The sequence below is a fragment of the Mustela lutreola genome, chromosome X, assembly GCF_030435805.1.
Source record: "Mustela lutreola isolate mMusLut2 chromosome X, mMusLut2.pri, whole genome shotgun sequence".
In the NCBI taxonomy this organism is placed as follows: Eukaryota; Metazoa; Chordata; class Mammalia; order Carnivora; family Mustelidae; genus Mustela; species Mustela lutreola.
Window position 1 is genome coordinate 19,993,775 of NC_081308.1, and position 24,984 is coordinate 20,018,758.

General features: G+C 43.0%; 1 protein-coding gene across 1 annotated transcript in view; it reads left to right on the forward strand.

Moving 5' to 3' along the window:
• Nucleotides 1–20,492, forward strand: part of PDK3 (pyruvate dehydrogenase kinase 3) — a 78,035-nt gene extending 57,543 nt beyond the window's left edge. The window contains exons 9-12 of the mRNA XM_059156712.1: nucleotides 213–323; nucleotides 3,399–3,512; nucleotides 4,778–4,917; nucleotides 9,920–20,492. Of these exons, the coding sequence (XP_059012695.1) occupies nucleotides 213–323; nucleotides 3,399–3,512; nucleotides 4,778–4,917; nucleotides 9,920–9,950 (396 nt within the window). The 3' untranslated portion in view covers nucleotides 9,951–20,492. The remainder of the gene's footprint in view (nucleotides 1–212; nucleotides 324–3,398; nucleotides 3,513–4,777; nucleotides 4,918–9,919) is intronic.
• The last annotated feature ends 4,492 nt before the right edge of the window (nucleotides 20,493–24,984 follow it).

A 24,984-nucleotide genomic window follows, 5' to 3' on the forward strand; every position in this document is an offset into this window, starting at 1 on the left:
GAGCTGGACCAGACCCCAGCCCAAGTCTGTGGGATCCTAGTGGCTGTCCCTGCCTCCTTTGTTCTAGTTTGTTCACAGTGGAGCTGTATTTCCCTGGGGATTCAAAGCCCTCGTTATCTTTGAGTTAGTTACCTGGTATGTACTGTAATGAACTTCTTCCTCGTACTAAGTTTAGATCGACTGTTTTTAAAAAACCCTTTTGTACATTACAGATAAGTGACCTAGGTGGTGGTGTCCCACTTCGAAAAATAGACCGCCTTTTTAACTACATGTATTCAACTGCTCCTAGACCCAGCCTGGAGCCTACAAGAGCCGCCCCTCTGGTAAGCATCTTAGAAGTGCTGCTTAGGGGAAGACCATTAACCTGAGAAGGGACTCCAGCAGAGCGGCCTTTCTCCCTGGCTCCTTACCCTAGCCTCTCTGAATTTGAATGTTTCCGGCATAATTTGGAGGAAAGGAGATTTTATCCCACTGCTACTTTCTTTGTCAATCCTTTGGACTTAGATTTCTTTTCTAATTTTGTCTAAGAAACACTCAGAGCTGAGTACCTCACTTCCTATTGTAGAGAAAAGGCACCTCCCTTTGGTTAAGGATTGCTGCGGGAGCACCAGTCCCCGCCGGGTGCTCTATCCGAGGGAATGGAAGGTTAAGAGCCGCCTGCCCCTGAGCAAAGGAGCCTCACAGGGCTGCCACGTGGTCCTGGGCACTTGGGTACCGAGTGCTGTGGGAGCCTCAAATCACCCCGGGCCTTTAACTTTCTCCACCAAATCTGTTTATATAATTAGAATGTTGAAGTATGAATACAATAAATTTTGTATAGTAAACAGCATAAGCAGGAAACATATAGGTGGCGTATGCATTTTCGGAGCCCTTTCTGTCTAGGCTTTATTAGGCAGTGAGAAAAGCCTCAGGTTACCATGGCAGCATTTAGATCCTGCTAGGGCCACACTTTGTTCCCCTGCTGAGTGTTTCTAATTGACAAACAACAATTGAACCCTTTGTCATTAAACACAGCAACATAGCTATCAGTCTGCAGAACGGTTGAGGGTACAAATTAAGTTTCATTTTTCAAGTTCTACTTGACTGATAAGCATGTGAGATTATATTTTATTGTATGAATAAAATCAACACTTTGCATCATTTATTCGAGACAGAGTTTGTTAACTTGGCATGTTGAAAACAGAGAGGAAGTCATGCTTACAGGAGTCAAGAAAATTCTCAAAAGATCAATTCTGAAAGGGGTTGCCTTCACCAGGCTCTGGTACCTACTTAAGTAAATGTCAAAAGAAAAAGCACTACAAGCAAGTCCCCAGTTGTTTAGAAGGAATATGGATCCTCTATTCCGGGTCTCAAGAGAGCAGGTTGAGGACAGCTGTTCTGTCAATCTTTTTTAAAAAATGGAACTGAATTGACGTAAGAGACCTTAAAATATTATGTATCCAACCTCCCATTTTATAGACGAGAAAATAAGGCTAGTGCCTTGCCCAAGGTCGTTGTACTCATTAGGGCACAGCTGGCACTGGTTGTGTCAGCATTCTTTCCCGTGTCCCATACAGTCTCTCCTTTTGAAGAAAGATTTCCACTAGCTTCTGTCCCAGTTATCAACTGTATACATCCCCAAATCCTGTCAGATTCTTTGACACCCTGGGAAAACCTGGATGAACCTCACTCTGTCTAGGTAGGGACCCCTCTTCTGTGTTCTCATGGCTTACCTGGCTCCTCACACCCACAACAGGATTGGGCTCAGGCATTCTCGGCTCTTCCCTGGTAGACCTGAGGGCAGGTTCTGGGCCTTGCTGCAGTGTAGGAGACAGATTTCCTTGGCCTCTTCCTGGAATATTCTGGTTTCTTTGCTATGGTGACCACATTCATCATCTTGGATATCTTGTCTTCACCACCAACCATATCCTGTCAGTGCAGAATCCCTGGAATGACAGTGCGCACCGTCATACCCAACTCTTTGAGTTAGGCCCTGCCCTGAGGGAGGAACGTAGGAAAGATGTTCGCAAACAGAAGAAATCCATGTAAGCTGGTAAAATCGTGGCTCTGCAGTAGCCATAATGGCAGCTTCCATTTAATTACTTTTACTAGGTCTCTGGCACTGTGTCAAGACTTGACACTTGTTAGGTTGTGTAATCCTCAGAGCAGCTCCAAGGGAAGCTTTTCATTACATCTTCAGATGACAGAGCAATCTCAGAGAGGTTAGGTAAACTGCTCAGAGTGGATTTCTCCCTATGTCTCTCTGAGCCTAAAGCCCGTGTAACCTCTGCTCTAACAAGTGCATTACCCTGGGGATTTCATCAGAGGGGCCAAAGCTTGTGGCACTGAACCTGCTCCTCTAGTCTAGACTTGCTGATATAGTATCCTTTGTTCTTATTGTTCTTGTCAATGTCTGAGACTTTTCTGTTTGCAGCAACCTGTTACATTCAGGGTTCTATGACATGAAAATGTAAGAGGGCATTGGAATTGTTTTCTCAAAACGAGATACATGTGACCTACCGTATAGCAAAATATTTCAGCATTCCCAGAACTTTAGGAAGTAGAGTCTCAGGAAATGTTCTTTTCAGTGTACTAGCCTGGGTACCAGTTGATTGGAACTCTTGTGCTACTCATTTAATTTTCACTTCAGAGAGCAAGAAAATCTGATAATGGAATTTTGTGATGATGTTGTTTAGTTTTGTTAACAGTTCAAATTCCACTTGATTTGGAATTTGCTTTCAAAATGCTAACAGTTTACTTAAAAATGCTAAAAAAAAAATTAGTCAAAACTTGGGAGTATTTCTAATGTTTTCCAAACATAAGAGAAGTGCTTTTACAGGATGAAAATGACTGTTTGCCATAAAATGAATATACACATCATTGTAAAGGTTGGATCTTCCTTGCTTTAAATCTGACTTAAGAATTCCTTTTAATCAGGGCGCCTGGGTGGCTTAGGCAGTTGGGCATCCAACTCTTGATTTTTGGCTCAGGTCATGATCTCAGGGTCCTGGGATCAGGCCCTGTATCAGGCTCCCCACTCAGGGGAGTCTGCTGAAGGATTCTCTCTCCCCCTTTCCTGTTCATGCTCTCTCTTGCTCTCATTTCTTAAATATAAATTTTTAAAATTTTTTTAAAAAGATTTTATTTATTTTACAGAGGTCACAAGTAGGCAGAGGGAGGCAGAGAGAGAGGGGGAAGCAGGCTCCCTGCTAAGCAGAGAGCCCGATGCGGGGCTCGATCCCAGCACCCTGGGATCATGACATGAGCCGAAGGCAGAGGCTTTAACCCACTGAGCCACCGAGGCGCCCCAATAAATAAATTCTTAAAAGAGAATTTATTTTACTCTTCTGAGTAGTCCTCATTCCAAGTATGTTAGCATTTGTGCACGTCTCACTGTATTATTTTTCTTTTCTTTGTAGGCTGGATTTGGTTATGGCTTGCCAATTTCTCGTCTATATGCTAGATATTTCCAAGGAGATCTAAAACTCTATTCCATGGAAGGAGTTGGCACTGATGCTGTCATTTATTTAAAGGTACTGCACTTTATTAGTTATATGAAGGCATCTTTGCTTTTGAAAGCTTTAGGTTCTAATAACTAATGGAAAATAACATTGCATCATCTCTTACATTCATTTCAGATTTACTTAAGTTTTATGGGAAAACCGGGGTGTGTCCTGCCCTTGATTTTATGCTCAGATATAGTAAAATATGGAACATGGAGAAGGAAAAGCTAAAATACTGATTTTTAAAGCCATGATTCTTACTTGCAATTTCTTTTAAATTGCATAAGCATTGAAAGGGCTAATCTAAAAGGAGACAGATTTTCATAAACCGAAGTGTTTTAGTCTTTTACTTTAGAACTCACTGGCTTTCCAAGAATTCAGTAATCATAGTATGGTAATATAAATAGGCTGATGTAATAAGAAAGCTTCTGTAACACAAGTTTTCTCATGCATTGGTGGCATCAGACTTTTATTTATTTCTAAACTCTGGAATATTTGGAAGATTTTTTAAGTAGTTAATACAGGCACGTAGTACAGAATTGAGAAGCTACAAAGGGGAGAACTTAAGGCTTTCCCACCACTGTCTCTAAGCCACTTGCTTCTCTTTCCCCAAGGCTACCATGGTACCAGGTTCTCATGGAGCATCCTGGAGTTGATTCTGCATTGATAAACAGATGGGGGAAAATAATTTTTTTCCTATATAATGATTATTTCAGCATTTTCCCTTTTTTTTTTTTTAGCTTTCCTGTGTAGCTTGGAAATCTTGCTATATCCATTCATACAGAGCTGCTCATTCTCTTTAACAGCCGTGTAGTGTGATACATGTTGTATGTAACGTGTTATACCATTACTTAGTGCATCTAAATGATGTGCTATTTGATATCACCTTATGGGTGTATGTTTATAAACTTCATATGTATGAAACTTTATATACTTAGGGGCCTTCCGTATGGGCCCTCTGGGAAAGCGATTGGTCAGTGAGTAGTGCTTGGCCTAAGACCATAGAGTCAAGATGATTGAATATCTCAAAGCAGTATTAACTGAATTAAGATGCTTTTTCTTCTGGTTGCTTTGTGTACTTTACTACTGGTTTTGAATGAGTGAAGGTTTTTATTCCTTTAAAGGAGCTTTAATTTCATCCTGGCCAGTCTAAGTAAACTATGAAAATGTAATTTCAATATAATTCCAAAAATGTACATTAAGGTTTCTTGTTTTAATAGTAAAATTTGGTTTAATATTTCATGTGAGAAAAATGACACGTGGTCCTTTGGTGTATGTTTTTGTTTGTCTCTTAGGCACTTTCCAGTGAATCATTTGAGAGACTTCCGGTTTTTAATAAGTCCGCGTGGCGCCATTACAAGACCACTCCCGAAGCTGATGACTGGAGCAATCCCAGTAGAGAACCGAGGGACGCCTCGAAATACAAGGCGAAACAGTAATTTCCCACTTTGCTTTCTATTATAAAGTATCTGATGATTCCCTAGAATGTACCAGTCAGATGATCCCTTTAGCCAGATCTTCTCTGTGGCTTTTTCACTGGAAGAGCAGAGTGATCTCTAAGGGAAGGAAGGGCGATGAGAACCGGGTAGCCAGAGTAGCCCTTCCACTGGAGATACGAACAGCAGGGAGCAAGGTTTATCCTGCCGTAGACTGGATTTTCAAAGTACGTTTTGGGATTTGTCATCACCTATGATGACAGGAGGACATTTGACAGGAGGGCATTTAGGGAAGGTCTGTGGGTGAGTTGAATCTGAAAATAAGTTAAAATGATCAGTCCAGATAAACAAGATGTGGTTTATCCATGCAACGGAAAAGGACACATACTCTGTGATTCCACTTATGTGAGGTACCTGGCCAAGTCAGATGCATAGGGACAGAAGGTAGAATGGTTGCCGAGAGCAGGGAGAATGAGGCGTTAGTGTTTAATGGGTGCAGGGTTTCCGTTGGGAAGATGACAAGGTTCTGGAGGTGGGGGGTGGGGGTTGCCCAACACTGTGAATGTACTTAATGCTACTGAACTGTTCGCTTAAAAACAGCCATTCCTTACCCTCTTACCAAAAAGCAAATGTTATGTGTCGTTTCCCACAGTAAATAAAGGAAAACAGAAAAAAGAAAACTAATCACAGAACAACAGGTTTCACGGCTTTATGGTAGTAAGGGCAACAATCCCACCTTTGGTTTCCAATTATTTTTTCTCCTATTATTAGGTTCCAGCTCTACTGGCAACAGTATAGGCTCTGTTTATTTAAAATAATCTTTTGTTAACAGAACAGTGCTATACGTGCATTGTAAAAAATTAGAAAATGTAAGTAAACAAAAAAAGGAAAGAGAAAGCACTGTATTCCCACAACCCAGAGATTACCGCTCTTATGACTTACTGTATTTGCTATGTACACAGATACTTTGCTATATATATATATATATACATATATATATGTATATTTTTCTCCCAAATGAGATCTAATTATTTATAATCTTCTACAACTTTGCTTTATTTCATCTAACCATTTTCACCTTTCCAGGTCAGTAAATTTTCATCTTGAGAATTTCCCTGAATTGCCCAAACCTGGATCAGTTCTTACTTAGATTGTATAACAATCTGAGTAGATTTCAAGTTGTTTTAAATCTAGAACAATATTTTTGTTGGTGATGAGAGACCATCCTAGTTGTCCTGCAAAAGTATCCAACCTGGATTTTTTTGGCTTCTTTTTCAACGTGTCATTTAGCCTTTCCCCCATTTTCTGTATTTCCTATAAACTACAAGTTCATCTGAAGATTCAAGAGCGTTTTTTTTTTTTGTTGTTGTTCAGAGTACCTCATAAGCACTATTTCAGAATTACACTGTGAGACCCATGATATCTGACAGATCCCTCTCCATAGTAGAGTTGTTTTTTCCTTTCTCAACTAGAAAGTCATCTGGGGGCTCCTTGAGTGGCTCAGTCAGTTAAGCGGCCAATTCTTGATTTTGGTTCAGGTCGTGGTCTCAGGGTTCTGGGATTGAACCCCACAGTGGGCTCCCTACTCAGTGGAGAGTCTGCTTGAGGATTCGCCCTCTCCCTCTGCCCCTCCCCCCAGCTCATGCATATACACTCTCTCTCTCAAATAAATCTTTTTTTTAAAAAAGGAAAATGTAGGGGCGCCTGGATGGCTCGGTGGGTTAAAGCCTCTGCCTTCAGTTCAGGTCATGATCCCAGGGTCCTGGGATCGAGCCCCACATTGGGCTCTCTGCTTGGTGGGGAGCCTGCTTCCTCCTCTCTCTCTCTGCCTGCCTCTCTGCCAACTTGTGATCTCTGTCTGTCAAATAAATAAAATCTTTGAAAAAAAAAAAGGAGAATGTAATTATGGCCTGAATCAATAATTTTATTAATGTTTATAAGTTATTTTGGTGAGTTACTTTTAATACCGTTCCTTTGATGTTTATTAGCTGACATTCTCCTGTGAAGTTCTTCCTCATCAACACAGGCCATTTAAGTACCTTTTTTTTTTAGATTTTATTTATTTGTTTTAGAGAGAGAGAGCGTGCAAGCAGAGGGAGGGGCACAGGGAGAGAGAGAATCCCAGGCCGACTCCACGCCGAGTGGGGAGCCCGATGTAGGGCTCAATCCCAGGACCCTGAGATCGTGACCTGAGCCAAAACCAGGAGTTGAATGCTCAACTAACTGAGCCACCCAGGCACCCCCATTTAGGTCCCTTTTGAAGTACAGCTCCTCCTGACAAAGCACGATAAGAATTTAAATCTTTCCCTTTAGCAGTTTTGAAGATAAGAAGTAGAAGTAAAATCCATCTTAAATGGTAACAAATGAGTTTCTGGCTTTCACTTTTTTGAGCATTATTATGGATAGTGTAGAATTTCCTTCAATACGTTTCAATTAGAACTAAACACACACACACACACACACACACACACAAACACACACACACAAAGTGCTCAAGTCTTACGTTTATAGCCTGACACATTTTTACATCTATATTTCTAGCACCTAGAAAGACCCCCCCCCCTTTGTAATCAGACACTTACCACTTTACCATCCCCATTATGTAGCCATTATTCTGACTTGGTCACCCATTCTTATAACTGACTATCACTTGTTAAACTTAAAAGGAACATGTGGCATGTACTCGTTTTTGTGTGCAGATCTCTGTGAGGTCCACCGTGTTACTGCCTATAGCAGCTTTCTTTCTGATGATTAAATTAGCACACCTTTGGCCACTGGTGACTATTTTGAGTCAGATCCTCGGTTTTCCTTTGCTAAAACTTTGAAAGCTTTTTCTGGCCCAAGATGATATTGCGGTCTCATCTTCTACCTTCCCTGCCTCCATTCTAGAATCCGCCATTTCCCTCAAGGAGTCTGGTTTGCCTCTAACAGGTGTTAGAGACCTTAATCTGGAAGTTGGCGGTGTACGTTATATCTTGTCTATTCCGTTTTTCTGGATATAACTGTACAATGCATATTTTTATTTTATTTTATTTATTTTTTTTTTAAAAGATTTTATTTATTTATTTGACAGAGAGAGATGACAAGCAGGCAGAGAGGCAGGCAGAGAGAGAGAGGAGGAAGCAGGCTCCCTGCTGAGCAGAGAGCCCGATGCGGGGCTCAATCCCAGGACCGAGATCATAACCTGAGCCGAAGGCAGCGGCTTAACCCACTGAGCCACCCAGGCGCCCCATGTACAATGCATATTTTTAAACCATAAGTTTGTATTGATATTTCCAATTTGACTTTAACATTGCAATATCCCAGCCCAATGTATTGTAATTGAGCACACCTCTTCTTAATCTTGATTCTTAACATAATGCAACAGGAAGGTATTTGTTTGCAAATGCAGTTGATACAGCTTTCGATTTTGCCCCATTATAGTAGCATTGGTCTTTTCTGATGAATGCCATAAAGGGTATCCCTACTGATTTTTGTCTCTATGGAAGTATTGTGAGGGACCTCTGTACAGTATTGCTGCCACAGTCATTCATCTCAAAGATGAAACACAGAGGAGTTTGGTTTGTGCACGTGAGTGCAAGCGGACACGTGGCTGTGCATGCAGACATACACACGCCATCCCTGGCCAAGACTGAGCTAAACCAGCTTGAAACAATTGGATCCATTTCTATTGATTTCATTTTCAGTCTCTGTGTCCGGCAGGTGACATGTTGGGCATCACTGTGCAAGCTACTGCTCTGCTAGAGGGAGTTGTTTGGGTAGTACAGAAGCAGTCTTTATAAATAATATGGTCCGTTTGGACTGTAAAAAGCTGGCTTTAATTGAGTCTTGTTTTAAATGCCATTTTAAAACTCTAAATAGTTTAGCGGGTTGTATACTAATTATAAGTCTTGATTTCTAATATAGTATTAGGTAAACAAGTTTTAGCAGAAAGCAATATTTAAAATTGGAAAATGGTTAGCCTGATTATTAAAATTGTTAAATTGTACAAATAGGGTAATTGGTGGTGATCTTGGGCAAATATTTAGTGTAGCTATGGTAAACTCACGAGGTGAATGAGAAATGCTACAAAAATGTATTTTCGAATCAAATTTTTCTTTTTTGGGGGGGGGCTTTTAAAGTTTTTATTTTAATTCCATTTAGTTAATGTGCTGTGTGATACTAGTTTCAAGAGTACAACAGAGTGATTCAGCACTTCCACACATCGCCTGGTACTCATCATAATCTAATGGTAGTTTTAATAACAGCTTTATTGAGATATAATTCACATATCCCATAAATTCACCCCCTTAAAATGTACACTTTTAGTGTCTTCACAGAGTGTGGGGCCCTCACCACTGTCTAATTTTAGAACGTTTGTACCATCTCAGAAAGAAATCTTGTACCCATTAGCACTCATTCCTCATTTCTAATCAGGTTTTTAACTGAGAGTAAAGAACTGTTTTGAAGTATGTATAGGCGGGCGCCTGGGTGGCTCAGTCAGTGAAGTGTGAAGTGTCTGCCTTCGGCTCAGGTCATGATCCCAAGGTCCTGAGATCAAGCCCCACATCCCTCTCCCCCTGCTCCTCCCCCCTACTTGTGCTCGCTCTTGCTGTCTCTCTCTCTTAAATAAATAAATAAAATCTTTTTTAAAAGTACATATAAGTAATAAATGGTATTTCTTTTTCTGTAATAACCACAGAGAATAATTCTAAGAAAAGCTTTTTTTTTTTAAGATTTTATTTATTTATTTGGCAGAGAGAGAGAGAGAGAAATCATAAGTAGGTGAGAGGGGAAAGCAGGCTCCTTGCTAAACAGAGAGCCCAATGTGAGGCTCAATCCCAGGACCCTGGGATCATGACCTGAGCCAAAGGCAGAGGCTCAACCCACTGAGCCACCCAGGTGCCCAAGGCAAAGCTTTTTGAATTATCACTATAACTAAATGCTCTGAGTAAATCTTGGTTAAATAGAGAAGGTTGTACTCCAGCTCACTGGCTATTCCTGTTATTTTTTTTTTTTTAGGGACAAGATCAAGACTAATAGAACTTTCTAGAGAACTGAATGCTCAAATCCTCTCTGAGAAGAAAGATTATCTTCTGCAAGTCAACCAGAGAGAACTCCTTTCTTCCACCAACTCTGAGCAAGGCACTATAGTTACTCCAGTGCTTGAATGTGTAATTTCTCTATATGATCTGGACCTTTTCCACAAAAACCTTCCTGTAGCTGCTCCAGATCCGCACTAAAGTAGTAACCTGAACAATTTTTCCTAGTACATTGTTGTGGTTTGGTTCGCGCCTGTCGTAAGAGAGCTCAGGGCCTCGTTAGTGCTCTGATGCCCTCATACCTTCCTCCTCCTTGTCATAGAGTCGAATGTCTACATTCTCCCCAGGATTCTAAGCTTCTTCCTCATTCCAGATACAGCCAGTTTCTGCTGTTGCTCTTTGTGACCAAACACCATGGTTTTCCAAACCACCAACTAAGGCCTGGGTGATCTGGAAGCTGAAGACACCAGCAGAGTGTGTCTTGGTAATTCCGCCCTGAGGCCCTTCCTCTCCCATATGCGTCCTTTCTCACTCTGTGGTTTCAGCTTTTGCCTTCTTCCATCCGATCTGAGTGAGGTGCGGCTCCTTTCACCATAGCTCTTACTCTCCAATGCATTGATTTTATTTTAAAATTCATTTGTGTACTTCCATTCTGTCAATTAAAGCGTTCCAAAAGTCGTCTTGGGATTTTTCACTTAACCACTTGGTTTCAGAGATCTTAAGTGAAAAACTACCTTCCAGTCACTACTGAGTTTGTGAAAGTGGGAAGTGGAGTTTTTATGCTATGTAAAAATGCTGCCAGTCTACTTATTTTATTTTGTTCCTTTGTCGTTTTCTGAGGAATTGCAAGTCCCTGTGTGGTGCCACGTTAGTCATCATAAAATCGGCTTTTGAAGGGAAAAGGTCTTCCTTGTCGATTTTGAAAAATAATTTTCATAATTTTCATTTTTGTGAGTTGTTGGCCAGTTTTAGAACTGTCGATCTGATTTTCATACTCCTTTGCTTTTTTGCTGAAAGCAGGACTGGGCAGAGGCTTTGGGATGAGGAAAGAGAAGCGAGGTTGTGTTGACCCTCAGCCATGGAAGCCGTCCAAGAGTCTGGATTAAAGGCACAATTTATACTGCTCCACAGGATGTGTTTCCCTTCACTGTCATTTTTCATATCATCTACTTTGATTTCTGCCTTCTCTTGACGCCCATATAAATGCATCCATCCAATTTTTAAGTGTGGAGCACGCTGTTGGGAAAGTTATGCTTTGTAAAGTATTCCCCTCCTTCAGTGCCTGGTGGGTCGGTGAGGTCGCCCCACTGGGGGTCCCCGCGGGGGGCCTTCCCAGGAAGATTTGTGCTTTGACCAGCTGCACGTGAGCCAGCAGCAGCTCTTTCTCCTCATCCCCCTGAGTCTGATTTTGTTTCATTTCATTATGTTCCCTGAGCTCATGGTCATTCCCTTCATCTTTAGACGGGTCCCATCTCTTCCATCCTCAGAAGGATCCCATCAGAGAACTCATCTAATCCATCAAAGAAGAGAAAGACAGATGGACTCAGAGAGAGAGGGGACAGGATGTCCACATGGAAGCCTGAGGGCTGAATGACTGAGTCGGTGTCTTCGGGATGGGGCTGTCTCATAGGATTGATTCCTTGTGTAAAAGATGTGAAAGTAATGACCCTTTCCATTTAAAGTCGCTGGCTTTCTTACCAACGTTGGATAGTATGTGATTATCTTACTAGGCTTCCATTCCTAAACATACACCTTTATACTTTCAGTAGGAAACAGCGTAGCGGGATGGAGGCCACAAATTCAGGCCTGCTCCCTCCTGCCTTGTTTTGGCAATGTTTTGCCGTGTGGTTGAGGAGATTGTTATCCCACGCCCCCCCCCCCCGACCCAAGCTCCGTGTAAGGCTTGAAGAAAGGAAGGAAGGGGTGGAAAAATCCTATCACATTCTTCCCTTCACAGGTCTTTTCAAAAGTAAAGGCTTCTTTCAGGGTTTTCATGACTTCATTGGTAGTCCTTTCACTAATGGACTCTGTGGCTCACTCCTACCCAGCTGCCCCAGTAGCCTTGGCATTCCTGTCTGCTTTCTGCATTAAGAGTTGAACTCCGCTCCCAGAGCAACCGTAAGAAGAGTTGCGGGAACATCTTGTGTTCTCACAGCTTAGTGGCCCACGCATTTGTTTCTTCTCTTGTTGCTTGTATGTGCTTCTCCGAACCCAGGTGTGTCCCTCTGGCTGTTTACTCGGGTTGTGGAAACAAATGGTCAAATTACTACGTAGAGTTGGTAAAATAAATAGACATCGACCCTTTTTCAGCTAAATTCAATCAGTTCTCCCATTTCCTCTGTGTTTCCCTCTCATTTACTCAATTTTTAGTATTAAGGGACTGCAGCAACTGTTTGGACTAGTTCCTGGCACATAGTAGAGGCTTAATAAATAGTAGTTGAATCAAGAAATGAAAACTGACATTTACCTTGGGCGGGGGGCTATGTTTCCACGTTCTTAAATTATTTTTCTTTCCAAAGTAGAAACACTTCAAGTCAGAAGCTGTGGAAATACTGAATCTCCTATTAACAGGGCTGAGAAATGACTTCAAGATGTAGAGAAGGGAAAGGAAAGAAGTAAGGATGGACCCACAGGAACCATCTGGGCTTTTTTGTTTTGTTTTTGTTTTTGTTTTTTGGGTCTCTGAGTATCTGATTTTGGTTCTTTAGTACACTGGATTCTTTCCATCCAGTCAAGTGAGATGATTTTGCAGCCTTGCTTAGAGGTTCCAAAGAGCCTTCACAGAAAGCCTCCCGTCTGATCCTCAGTGTGCTGTGCGGTGGGCCATGTGAGTGTGGCCTCCGACCCTCACGTGCGTTCCAAAGCAGTTCTTTGCTTTGCTGGGGTGAATGGAAGGACCCAAGTGAGTAGTTGGGTCGTCTTGTTCCTAGACCTGTGCTCTCAGTGGTGCAGCGGGTAACCAGCATCATTGCTTTTGAGGAATTTCTTGGGTATATTAACCCTCAAGGTTAAGATATAAGCCAAAATGTGTCTATAGGGCAAGAGAATTGCATTCAGGAGAGGTTTTCTTTTGTGTGTTTTCATTTTGGCATAGTTAGATAGAGGAGATAATCAAATGGATTTGGTAGCTTTTACCTAGAAAGACAGGCAACTTAGAAGGTATAGCTGTAGGTAATTACTAGAGTTATTTAGACTTAATTCTATGTTTCATTTAACTCCGTGTTCACTGCCAGCCCTTTCCTACAAAGACTCCACTTTCAGTCCTTGCTTTTATCCTTCAGTGGCCCGGATTACAGCTCCGGTTGGATTTTCTTCCATATTCACAAACACGCTACTCTTGCCATTCCTGATGAACAGTAACTGGGCTGCTTCTCAAAATTCTTGTCTCACATTCTTTCCCCCTCAATCCTGTGGATGCCTCGCTTTATTTGTCTTCTCGTGTCTGGTGGTCCTGAGAAGCCTCAGTCCGGACAGGTTATTCTTCACCATTTGTAGATGGCCTGCTTATTTGTACTGCATACTTGGGGCCTCTTGTTTATCCTCAAAGGTCATGACTTTGTTCAAGTCTGTGTCAGAACTGACAGTTGTCTGTTGGCTTTTTCTGGTCCATGATGAGCGGTGTGCACTGACATTCGGGCCTCACTGCGGGTCCTATCAGTTTGTTCTCTTCCTCAGAACTTGGTCCCTGTCTTGGTTCTGTGTCACCTGGCCTTCACATTCTCTTCCCTTTGGTTGCTTTCATCCCCTTGTCTTTCTTGTTGCTGTGAATTTTTTTCTATGGGATCTGACCGTCCCGTGTCACTAACTCAGTGCTCCGCAGTGTGGATGGAAGGCCTAGCTGTTCATAGTGTGAGTTTCACTTCTGTTACGGTTTTATTTTTGATGTCTTTCTTTTCTTAGCTCTGCCAGCTTTTTTCTTTTATTATGTTGTCCTCTCTGACTCTGTTTCATTTCTTGGAAGGCTGAACTGTGTTGTCTACAATTTTTCCGGTTTCTGAAAGCATTGTTTCTAGAGCCTACTTAGTTTGTCTTAGGCTTCCTTCCTTCCTTTTCTTTTGGTGGTTTTGCTCTTCTATTATTATACAAGTATCATGATGGGTTTTTCTGCTTATTATTTGTCTTTGCATGGAACCAGTCCTAGCTGCCCAAGAAGAGTGAGGGGAAACTCCTCAACTCCTCTTTTCTCAAGTGAGAAGCGTTTGGTCACCTTAGGACTTAAGCGATATTGCTGGGTTGTAAGGGTGAAGGCTGTTGTGTTTCAGTTGGGGAGCTGGGTATAGGGGCATGAGGAGTGAAACAAAGCCTCCTTGGGATATTTTGTCTTCCAAGTGCCTTCCGTGGGTGCTGCCAAGTCCTCTGCCCTGGGGCCGCCAGGTCTCCTGCTGGGAAAGGGAATCCTGCTTGAGTTTCCCCACTTCCACTAGGTGTCGCCCTAGCAGGAGTCTGGAGGCTTTGTATCTGGATTTGTGTGGTTGCCCCCCACCCCACCCCCCAGGTTCTCTTTATCTCCTGCACGCACAGATGCAGCACCTAATGTCTCACCCTCCCCTCCCAGGTGTGGTTGTGGAAATGAGCCCGCACAGCGTGCACAGGGCTTCTCCGGACTGCCGCCGGTCCTTGTTTCTCCAGGTTAACAGATGATTGGTCCAGTCCTTTGGCAACCTCTCCTGAACTGCCCAGCAACTGTGGTCAAATGCGAGAATGCTCCTCTGATTAGTCTCCCACTTCGTTGTATCTGTCAGACACTCCCCCTGGAGTCCTTGGTATGGGGTGGTGGCTTTTATTAGTTTCATAATGGACAGCTTCTTTTTCGGTTTTTGGATGTGTGTGTTGAAGGGCAGGAGCACTTATATAAACATGCATTTATTCTGCCATCTTTCCCCGGGGTCCAGGTGCATAAACATTGACTTTGAAGATAATGCCCTTCATGGTCATAATCTGTATGAAAGTAAACAGAAGAAACCAGTGTCGCTAGCAGGAAAGAACCATTAATAACTTAATCAATACAGAATTTTTGTTTGTTGTTCTGTGTGGAAAGATAACTTTTAACTCAGGTTCCTGTTCCATTGATTAGCGGTATCAGTACCTTCTGCTTTGAAAATAGAGGACGTCGTAATGAACTTAAGAAGTTATCAACCACTGACAATTATTAATTAGCTAATTAAATATGATAGAGTATTTCAAACTAGCACCTAATCAGAGTTATCAACAGAAGTAGAAGCTATTTTCAATGAACAGGTTGCTAGTCCAGCTGTCTTATGGAGGGCATTGACCCCGGTGAGAGCGTGGTTGTGACGCAGATTTTCTTACCGGTCTTTTCATTTCAGTCCATTTGAAAATTTGGTTCATTGAGAAAGAGAGGAATGCAGTCCTCATCAGGATTATTTTTGTTATTCCCGAATATACTGTGAGATGGTGCATAGGTCTGGGGCCTACTCTAGAGACACACGAATTCATATTTCCAAAGTGCTTATACAGGTGGACGTTGGGGTGGGGGTTTCGTGGGGCCGTTTGTCGGGTTGAAGTGTCCTTTCCTCAGCAGCCAGCATATTCCACCAGGCGGACTCTCCTCACCTTCAGAGGCCAGCGTAATGATCAGGGAGCATGAGTGACAGCCTCGCTCTAGGTACCACACTCCACCTCGCAGCGCTTTCCTTCCCCAGAAGTCAGGGTGCGAACTGGAGAACTGCATGCGGGTCCACGTGTCAGGGATGAGCGAAATGAAAGCGGTAGACGGAAGAGTCATGGAATAGGAAGCTGTGCTCGTTCCTCCATTTCAATAACGAGTGTCTGTGGTGCACTAGCAACTGTGTGGAATGCTGGGCATGTGGCAGGGACCTCGCAACCCGTTCTTGTAGGGGAAACTGACAAGACACGAAACAAACGTTTCCGGTGCAGTGGAGAGAGAAGTAAAGTGAAACAGATCAGTACAATGGAGAAAATAAAGCCAGGAAGGGGATACATGGGGTGAGCTGAGGGGCCCCAGGCTCTATAAATGTTATTCTCGTTGTGGATAGATGTGTTTCTTAGATGTGTTTCTTGGCAATTCCAGAGTTCTTTCCATTTTTGTATTTACCCCTGGGCATCGGGAGAGTCCCGTCTCATGCGCTTGGCTCTGAGCGCGGCTCCGCAGGGGACCCTGCCTGGGGGGGGGGGTGAGGGGAAGCCGGCCTCTAGGTACGCGGAGCCCCAGGGCCTGTTGCCTCTCCTCATGGCGGGGGGACCCTGGTCAGGTGAGAGGAGCCGGCTCTCACTGTCCATGTTCATGTAATGGTGGGCGCTGCTGCTGCCTCATAACCAAAGCGCAGGGACAGGTCGCAGGGGTCTTTTTAGGACCTAAGAAATCATAATTTACTTACAACAGGGGGATGAGGCTGCTGGAGTTAAAATAGCTAACTTGTCAAGAAGAGAGACCCTCTTTAGCACTTGGACACTGGTTTTAGAGGAGGAGGAAGGGATTGCCCAAGAAGGCTTCCCTCTCAAGCCCTCAGGTTGGCATTAGCCATGGTCACCCCCAGAAATGCAGAGAAGAAAAATGACAGCAGTATCATGGTCACGGACACCTTAGAAACCTATTCCACTTTCTCGTCGGTTTCTAAAACAGGGACCCAAATTGCCCAATGCCGACGATGGGGTCCGTGTGGCGTCCGTGTGGTTGGGACAAGGGCTGCTCTTTGTGTCATGACACAGTGGCCTTCTGTGGTTTGAGAGGCAACAGCAGAGCCGCACCGGGTGCTCTCAGTTGTTGGCATCCACTGTGGCCCGTGGCCCCACGGTGGCAGGAGAGTAGAGTCGAGCCGAGGGACCGAGGGACCGGGACAGGAGCAGGAACTGAGGTGCATTTCATTGTTCTCCTGGGCAGGGCCAATTTTTCACCCTCTAAACTGTCTTATTTACATGTAAATAAAAGCAGCTTAGGGCCTCACTGCCAAAAGCACCCAACAAATCTCTGCTATGGTTTCTGGCCTGCATGGCAGCATGGGTGTCCTCGCAGCCCTATATATAAGCCAGAAGCCCATGCAACTCGGTGACTCCCTGGCTCTCCGGTCACCTCTACGGGGCAGTACGCCTCCTGCCTCCTGGCTGCAAGGGACACCCGCCCTTGCTGGAGCCTGCATAGCTCTCCAGAGCACCGGAGCTTCGTGCCTGGAGTCCCGTAGCCCAGTTTACATTCTTGGGCTTGGTTTTCGTGGGGTGTTGGGAAAAGTTAGAGAACCAAGTAGTAGATTGGCGGTGATACTGGGTCCAGGAAGCTCACAGTGAGAAGAGTGTGAACTTAACCTGCAAAATATTTCTCTGTTCTATAAATCTCTCAGTGACATTTGGATTAATCAAGCATAATTAAATGTAGTTAGATTTTTGTCAGATTGTAGTTCAAAATAATACTCATCTATGGAGAGGGTAATATATTCTGTAGAAATTTTATTAAGCACTTTAGTTGAGCAAACACTAAAGAGAACAAAATCAGTCTCAGGAAGGTTAATTACTACAAAAACAGAAAGTATAGTAGATTATGTAAATCATTTTGATTTTGAATACCGTGGCTTGAGCTTTAATTTACATAGAGAGGTATTTTGGATTTGTTTTTCATACTTTCCAAAAGTACAGAATTGCAATTGCATTCTTTAAAAGTTCTAATCACTTTAGGTTTCCATTATGTTTGTCAAACTTTTTCGTGTTAGAGTTTCCAAAAGGGAGGAATTGGAACCACATTCTTTAAAATGCAGTTAATGATTTCAGTACTCCACAAAGTTTGTTTCAGCCGCAAGAACTGTGTTTTTATTTCTGTACCTTTAAAGAAGTGATCTTTTAAGAGAAGTCTGAGGGGACAGAATGGTTGTGAAAGCACCCTGCTGTGCCTGGCCTTTCAATAAATGAAAAGAAATTTTTTTAGAAAGGTAAAACATAAAGAGCTTAGGCTATTAAGATAAATCTTTTTATTTTAATAATTTCTTTCAAGGGAAGAAGTAGAGAAACCAAAATGACTTTAAATGTTATATTTTTTTGTACTCTGAGAATTCCATTTTTCACTATGCTTGCATGTCTCAGGGAATAGCCTTTCATAAGAATCCCCGTGCAAATCTCTGAAACTGTATCACAATATATTCTGATTTGATAGTTCTTGTCTAAATTTCTAGAAATAGAATTTCAAAAGTATTGTCATCTCAGGAACACAAGATTACCCTAGAAACTTGAACCTCACCCTTATCACCACTCAGATTCTATGTGCTTTAGGCCTTTTCAGAGTAAATGACACCTAAATGTCCTTTGGTTCGTGGCTGTATGGAGGTGTCCATTCTACTTATCTGAAGTGTTCATAGAAAACCCCTGCAATTTGATTTTACTTGCTAAGTTTGCTTCTTGACTTTCCAGTTTTCTACTGGATTCTGTTTTCTCTTGGCATCAAATCCTTTGGAGATAATAAAGTATTATTTAAAAGAACATTCCATTAACTATTTCTAACTTTCGCCAGCCTAAAAGTGGCCTGCCAATGTGAATTCTGTGCATACCTTTTCCGAATGGGCCAAAATCGCACAAATGTCACGGAGCATATATACTGCAAGCAGTGTGTTGCCCCACGGTTAGCAAAGTATTAAGGAACATCCAGCTCCTGCTTGGGGCTGTTTCCCCAGCTCTCTAGTTCCTCTTTGCCTTCCAATCTGGTCAAAAATAGCAAGCTAAGAATGGAATGCCTATTACTGACAGAACTACTTAATGTTTTAAGATACTCTTACCTTGAGATTCTTTTGGAGAGAAAGGAAAAAGAATCCTAACATTCAATTCTGACTCTCTTTTGGCTCTTCATACATGCCAGACGTTAAAAAGACAATTACGAACATTCAGCCTGATTGGAAGTCAAAGGCATTCTCCATTTAGCCGCGCTAACATTGTGTCACCAGAAGCGTTTGTGAAAACAAGTAGGATGAGTAGATGATTTCATACTACTGTTTATAGTAACATCCTGGTACCCCCTTTCTTCTAAATTCCATTTTATTACTGTCCTTTGAACTGTTAAAACCATGGGAAACCTCAATCAGTATTTTAAAGGGCACTATATATGAAGAACTGGTGTATATGCCTTTATCTCAAAAATTGTTGAGGTTACTCTCCGATGTGTTTCATTAGAAGAAATGCTTGAGAATAATTACAGCTAAAGCCTATAACCGTGGGGATCTGAAAACGCTGGAGACCGCCTGCTGCTGAAGAGGGATCGTGCTGAATGGTGGGCCTCACCGCCTTGCTCGCTGAGCGCTATCAGGACCCAGAGTTGGCCCGGCTGGCGTAGCCACGACACAACAGAAAATAGAAGGGGCTGGACCAAGATCGCATATCTGCTCCCTCTTACCTCGCCACTTCTAGAACTTTTATCAGGGAGAGCATCGCCTCAAGTCCCTTGGTATCTTGCCTTTCACTTTTCAAAGTTCCTCCTAGTGCTACCATGTGACTGTGACCCAGTAATTGTGCATATGCTTCAGATGATTCCTAAACCAAACCTAAATGTGTCTTGACTCTGAGTAGACAGCCAGGGCAAGATCGACCTAGAAAATAGAAAGTATTGAGTATTTTAAAAATTGAAGTGGACTTCAGGGTTGGGGGGGCATCGCTTTCTAGTGCCCCATCTGCTTCCGTGATGCTCCTCATTAGAGCGATCAGTCTCTTATGCTGCCGTGCGCTAGAGGCGAAAGCCACCCTCGGACCCAGACCTGGCTTTGCGCTTCAGCCCGTCCCCAGCAGCGCGACCCGCGCTTAACAGAGCGGAGCCCCCGGCTTGAGTGTTCTGACCAACCAGCATCAGTGTCTCTGCCAGGTTCCCTGGAGGTCAAGTCATTTGAGGTAACGGCTGCTTCATCTGTCGCTCTAAGTTCACGTCCACACAGAAGTACACGGGTGCTTGTAACCTAAATATTTTCCAGATTTAGCACCCGAGTTGCAACTACTTAAGATACGCTTGAACCAAATAAGTCATTGCAGGGTCCAGTATAGCATCATGAACATACCTAATGCTGCATTTAAATGTAAAGTTACTCGCTTGGCCGGTTTTTCATCATAACTCTTTGACGCACAAAAGTGGTGTCTATGCTGGGAATCATAGCTGATGTGACAAGAGAAGAATATTAAATGAAATAAAAGTTCAATACAGTTTTTGTATTTGTAAGTCCAAACCTGACCTGGTTCACTTTGTGCATCTGTCCCCCTTCGCCACAGTGGTAAATGTATGCGTGTGTCCAGTGTTCACGAGCTGCCTTGTGATTCATAGAGTGAAATCCAGCCCCCTCGTGTTCTGTGCTGTTCTGTGGCCTGGCTAGTACACTCTGCCATGAGTGAGGGATGCGTTTGGTTTGAGGTCATTTGCAGCCTCACATTCTGTGGAGAAATGTGTTCTGTTGTTGCAGTTGTCAGAAAAAGCACAGCCAGAGAAGCGTATGGCTTGGCAAATGTTCCCCGTGAATTGCAGAGCTGTGCATGGTGTGTGTCATAGCCACGCTAGTCCCGGAGCACGTGGACAATTCTGTACCAACATCATCGAACAATAAAACGGTAGTTGTCATTCACTGTGTGTCTGTGTGGTCCTTTCCTGCGCTCTGAGCCTCATCTTCTACTCACATCCTGAAATTTATTAAGTGAGCAGCACCAGGCACCTTTCTAAGTTGCTGGGCATGGACAAGGATATTACTTGAGATCTTATGATCCATTGGAGTTGTACGTTGTTTGGATTCTTGGTAGCGGGGAACATCCAGTTGGCAAAACAAAGGCGCTGTTTAACAGTAAATAGTTTTAATGGTATTTTTCAAAATATCCATGGATCAGAGGAAGGGGACCATATATTGTCCACGCCGGGACAGTTTTGACATGAAAAGAGGATTGTTACTAATTATACTGCGAGGCATGTAAACAGGTGTAAACCAGGGCTGTGCTGGGCAAATTGGGCCTCACTGGCCATTGACTGCCTACACCAGAATGACCAGTGCTGGTTAAATGCGTATTCCTGGGCTCTCCCTCCACTCCATTCAGATCCTCTGGGCTGGGGGCTTCAGAATCTATATTTTAACAAATGTCATGGGAGAATTCTTCAAGAAGTCTGAGTTGGGAACGTTGCCATATGGAATACACAGAAGATAAGCAACTTGAAATTTGCAACTAAAGGGCTGTTGGTTCCATGGTGTCTTTTGAGGAACTGGGGGAGCACTGACACCAGGACCCAGGGCCTCCACAAAGACACGTGACAGAAGTGCACTTCTGGACTTGCTGAAAAACTAAGAGATGTGGTGTTTGTGTTATTTACCAGTGCATCATTCTCTTAAGCAACATTCAATGGTGAATGGTCTTTTTAAAATTTGAGAGCAACATACCTGCTATCTTGTGTATTTATCGTTAAAAAACAGACCTAGAAAATTCAATGCAAGAAACTTGGGTTTGAATGGTTCCTGCGGCATGCCAATTTTAGGAAATCAGCACATCGGCCCTGACTCTGCTGTGGCTTGGTTTCCGTGTCTATAAAATTAGGGAGTTGGACTCAATGGTTCCAAAGTTCCTTCCAGGTCTGCTGTTTTATGGCACTCTTTAAAACCTAAAATAGGAAGCAGGTACTGATCACCGGCTTTCATGTTGTGATCTATTTTGCCCAAAGCACACAACAGCAGTGGCTCTTGAAAGTAACCGTAGCTTTTGTATTTTTCAAGAATCTCTCTGAATTTTACCAAAAGTCAGCCACTGTACTAACACATCCTTCGCAACTAGGAAATAGCGTTCTTCTCATAGCCACTCTGGCCCTGTTTTGAAATCACATGGCACGTATGGATTAGATTTACCAAGAGACTCTCCAACTGAATTATCTGTGGTTTTGGGAAGCCACTACAGTGCACTGCCCCCAGTGGGTGTTTTGACTTCCTTCTCACTCTCTTTGAGGTTTTCCAATGACGTAATGCATGTTTGCAAATGATTATCTGCTATTTTCAGATGTTCCTTCGTGCTAACACATCAGTGGACTCTTGATAACATGAATAAATCATAAGGCATCATGTAGGAGGGATTGCCTCTGGGAAGGTTTCCTGTAGACCACTGTCCACCATGAGAACGCTGCGGTGATGGGACTGTTCTTTTCTGAGACAGTTGCCACTAGCCACCTGAGCACTAAAAATGTGGTTGGTTCCACTGAGGAACTGAATTTTCAAGATAAATTGTGTTCTAAATTTTTATTTTTTTAAAGATTTTATTCAGAGAAAGCATGTGGGTGGGTGGGGGGAGGGGCAGAGGAAGAGCGAGAGAGAGAATAACTAACTGACTCAGCGTTGAGTACAGAGCCCAAGGTAGTCTGGATCCCAGGATCCTGAGATCAGAACCTGAGTTGAAATCAACTGTTAGACGCTCAACCGACTGAGCCACCCAAATTTAAAAAGCCACATGTAGCTAGTGGCTACTGTGTTGGAAAGTGCAGCTATATAGCCATTACATGCTGTTGAATTTGGGGGTTAACATTGGGCACCCATTTTCACCAGTCATTGGGCTGGGAGCTTAACAGTATCTTTGGCATTTCTAAATGTTGGTCTTAAAATGAATCCTTTGCCCATTGCCCATTTCTGACACTTTTATCACCTTAGTAGTCTCTCTTTGGATAAGCAAATGATACTTAGACCTTTTCCTGTCATTTTTGTATGGTGGATCCATTCCCATCTTTGTCGTACAAGCTATTGATCATCAACCTCTAAATCCAGTTGCTCTCTGAGATTCCCTTTGTTCCCTGAGTTGAAGTATTAAGTACAGCCCAGAGGATCTCAACTTGGTCTTACTGGAATCTGTAAGTTCTGGACCCCACTTCAGAGCCATTCCATCAGATGGTCTCTGGTAAATACTTTTTTAAATGTTCCCTCGGGAGTCCCTAGGAGATTCCAACATGTGATCGGGTTGAAAACCGCTGATGAGGTCCTAACTACAGACCCACCTTTGAGATCAGTAGAATGCTGGCAGCAGCAAATCCTGTCTCCCTCACACAGAGTGGGGCCCAGGGTCCTTGCAGCTTTACTGATGTCCTGTTTCACAGGTAACTGAAAAATACTTAGAAGAGATCAGCCTTGTTGATTTGAATTTGGGGCAGCTGAGCAGCCTTACTAGGTTTATTTATTTATTTGTTTATTTATTTTTCTTTACTGTACAAGAAACTCTAAGCTAATGGTACTCTTACTGTCCTCTGATATTCTTGTCCAAACAGAATTTGTCAGTCCTCAAACAAAATAAACATGTTAATGATTTTTAATAACAGTGATGGATGCAGAAGCTTCCACAGTTCCTTAGTAACAGCTTCATATAATAGTGTGATTATTTCTAAAGTTAGGGATAATTATTGTCACCTTGCACAGTAATTGGAACAGAACTTCCTATATGAAAGCTGCTCTTTTCCTAGGGCTTCGACTAGTAACAAAATAGCAAGTTTATGAGGGCAGATATTGCCCCATTATCCAGGTGAGAGAGGCCCATCAATCACACAGCAATTGAGGAATTTAGGGTGAGACCCCAGATGGCCATGTCATTCATCAAACAGCTCTGCCCACATAGAGTTCTGGCCCAGGCTCCACACATGTTGTGAAGACCTTGAAGGAAAGTGTGTGCTGATGCCTTGGGACTTTGGCAGCTCACCTAGAGCCTTACTGTTGATGGGTCTAGCTAAGGGACGGACATCATCAGCCTCCATTCAGCATCCTCCAAGACTGGTTTCTTTTTTTTTTTTTTTTAATTTTATTTATTTATTTGACAGAGAGAGATCACAAGTAGGCAGAGAGAGAGAAAGAGAGGAGGAAGCAGGCTCTCCATGAGCAGAGAGCCCGATGTGGGACTCGATCCCAGAACCCTGAGATCATGACCTGAGCCGAAGGCAGAGGCCCAACCCACTGAGCCACCCAGGTGCCCCCAAGACTGGTTTCTAAGAAGCTGAAAATCTACTTAAAATCTCCTTATTTTCCCCCACTCTGAGTAAGAGTTGGTAGTCCTTGCTCTCGGCGAAAGTCTGAGCACCCGCACCCAAAGAGATGAGTAAAATAATGCAAAATCACTTGTTAGTAAAATCATTGTAGAACTCTATTTGGCAGAATCTGAAACTTGGACTGTTTATCAAGAGCTTAGGAAAGTCAGAAGGAGTGCCAGTCAGGAGAGGCCAGGGTTGAGAGTCAAGCTACTGAGCTGAAATTGCAGTGTGGAACAGGATTGTGCCTTCTTAAATCCCTGCATTCCCAGGACCGTGTACTGAATGCTCCAGACAGGAATGTAGGGTAGGCTTTAAGTCAAAAGGCTACAAGAGGAAAGCAAGTGACTCTAGAAAGGAGCATGGGGTACTGTGATACTGGATGGCTGGAAGTGAGCTCTAGATTCAAGGGGCTGAGGTCAACGTCCAAGGACCAGAACAACTAAAAACCAGGCAGAACATAGGCAGGAAACAGATTCTGCCTGATAGTCAAAAACTGTATTCCTGGGCTTGTTTCAGCAGGAATGTATCTGATGATCAAAGGCTTTGGTTAGCTGCCCTTTTGCTTCTTGTCTTCTTGAGATAGCCAAGTAGAAATTGGAGGATTGGTATAGAGAACAGAGCAGGGGGACTCTTAAACTTTCTTCTCTGTCAGCCATGGCTCTGGGTTTGTGAGTTGCAGATCCAACACTTCTCTCCTCGTGGACCAATAGCATGTGCATTTGAGTCAGACATCTTCCTACTTATTCTACTTATTCTGTGCTTCTCTTACAGACGTCCAGACTTGGGAGGAGTATTTTAAGCAGGTTCATCATGAGTAGACACAGGAATGTTAAAAAGAATATCTGCATGAGGGTTACAGTTTCTCAACTGGGAACTGGGAAAACATTCAAGGGTTTCTGATGATTATCTTCAGTCACCTTGTGGTAGATAGCATAATGGCTCTCCAAAGCTGTCCACATCGTAATTCCCAGAATTTGGGAATATGTTATATTACATGGCAAGAAGCATTAAAGTTGTTGATGAACTAAAAGTAGAGAGATTTTCTTGTGTTATCCACATTGGACAAATATAAACACAAGAGCCCTTCT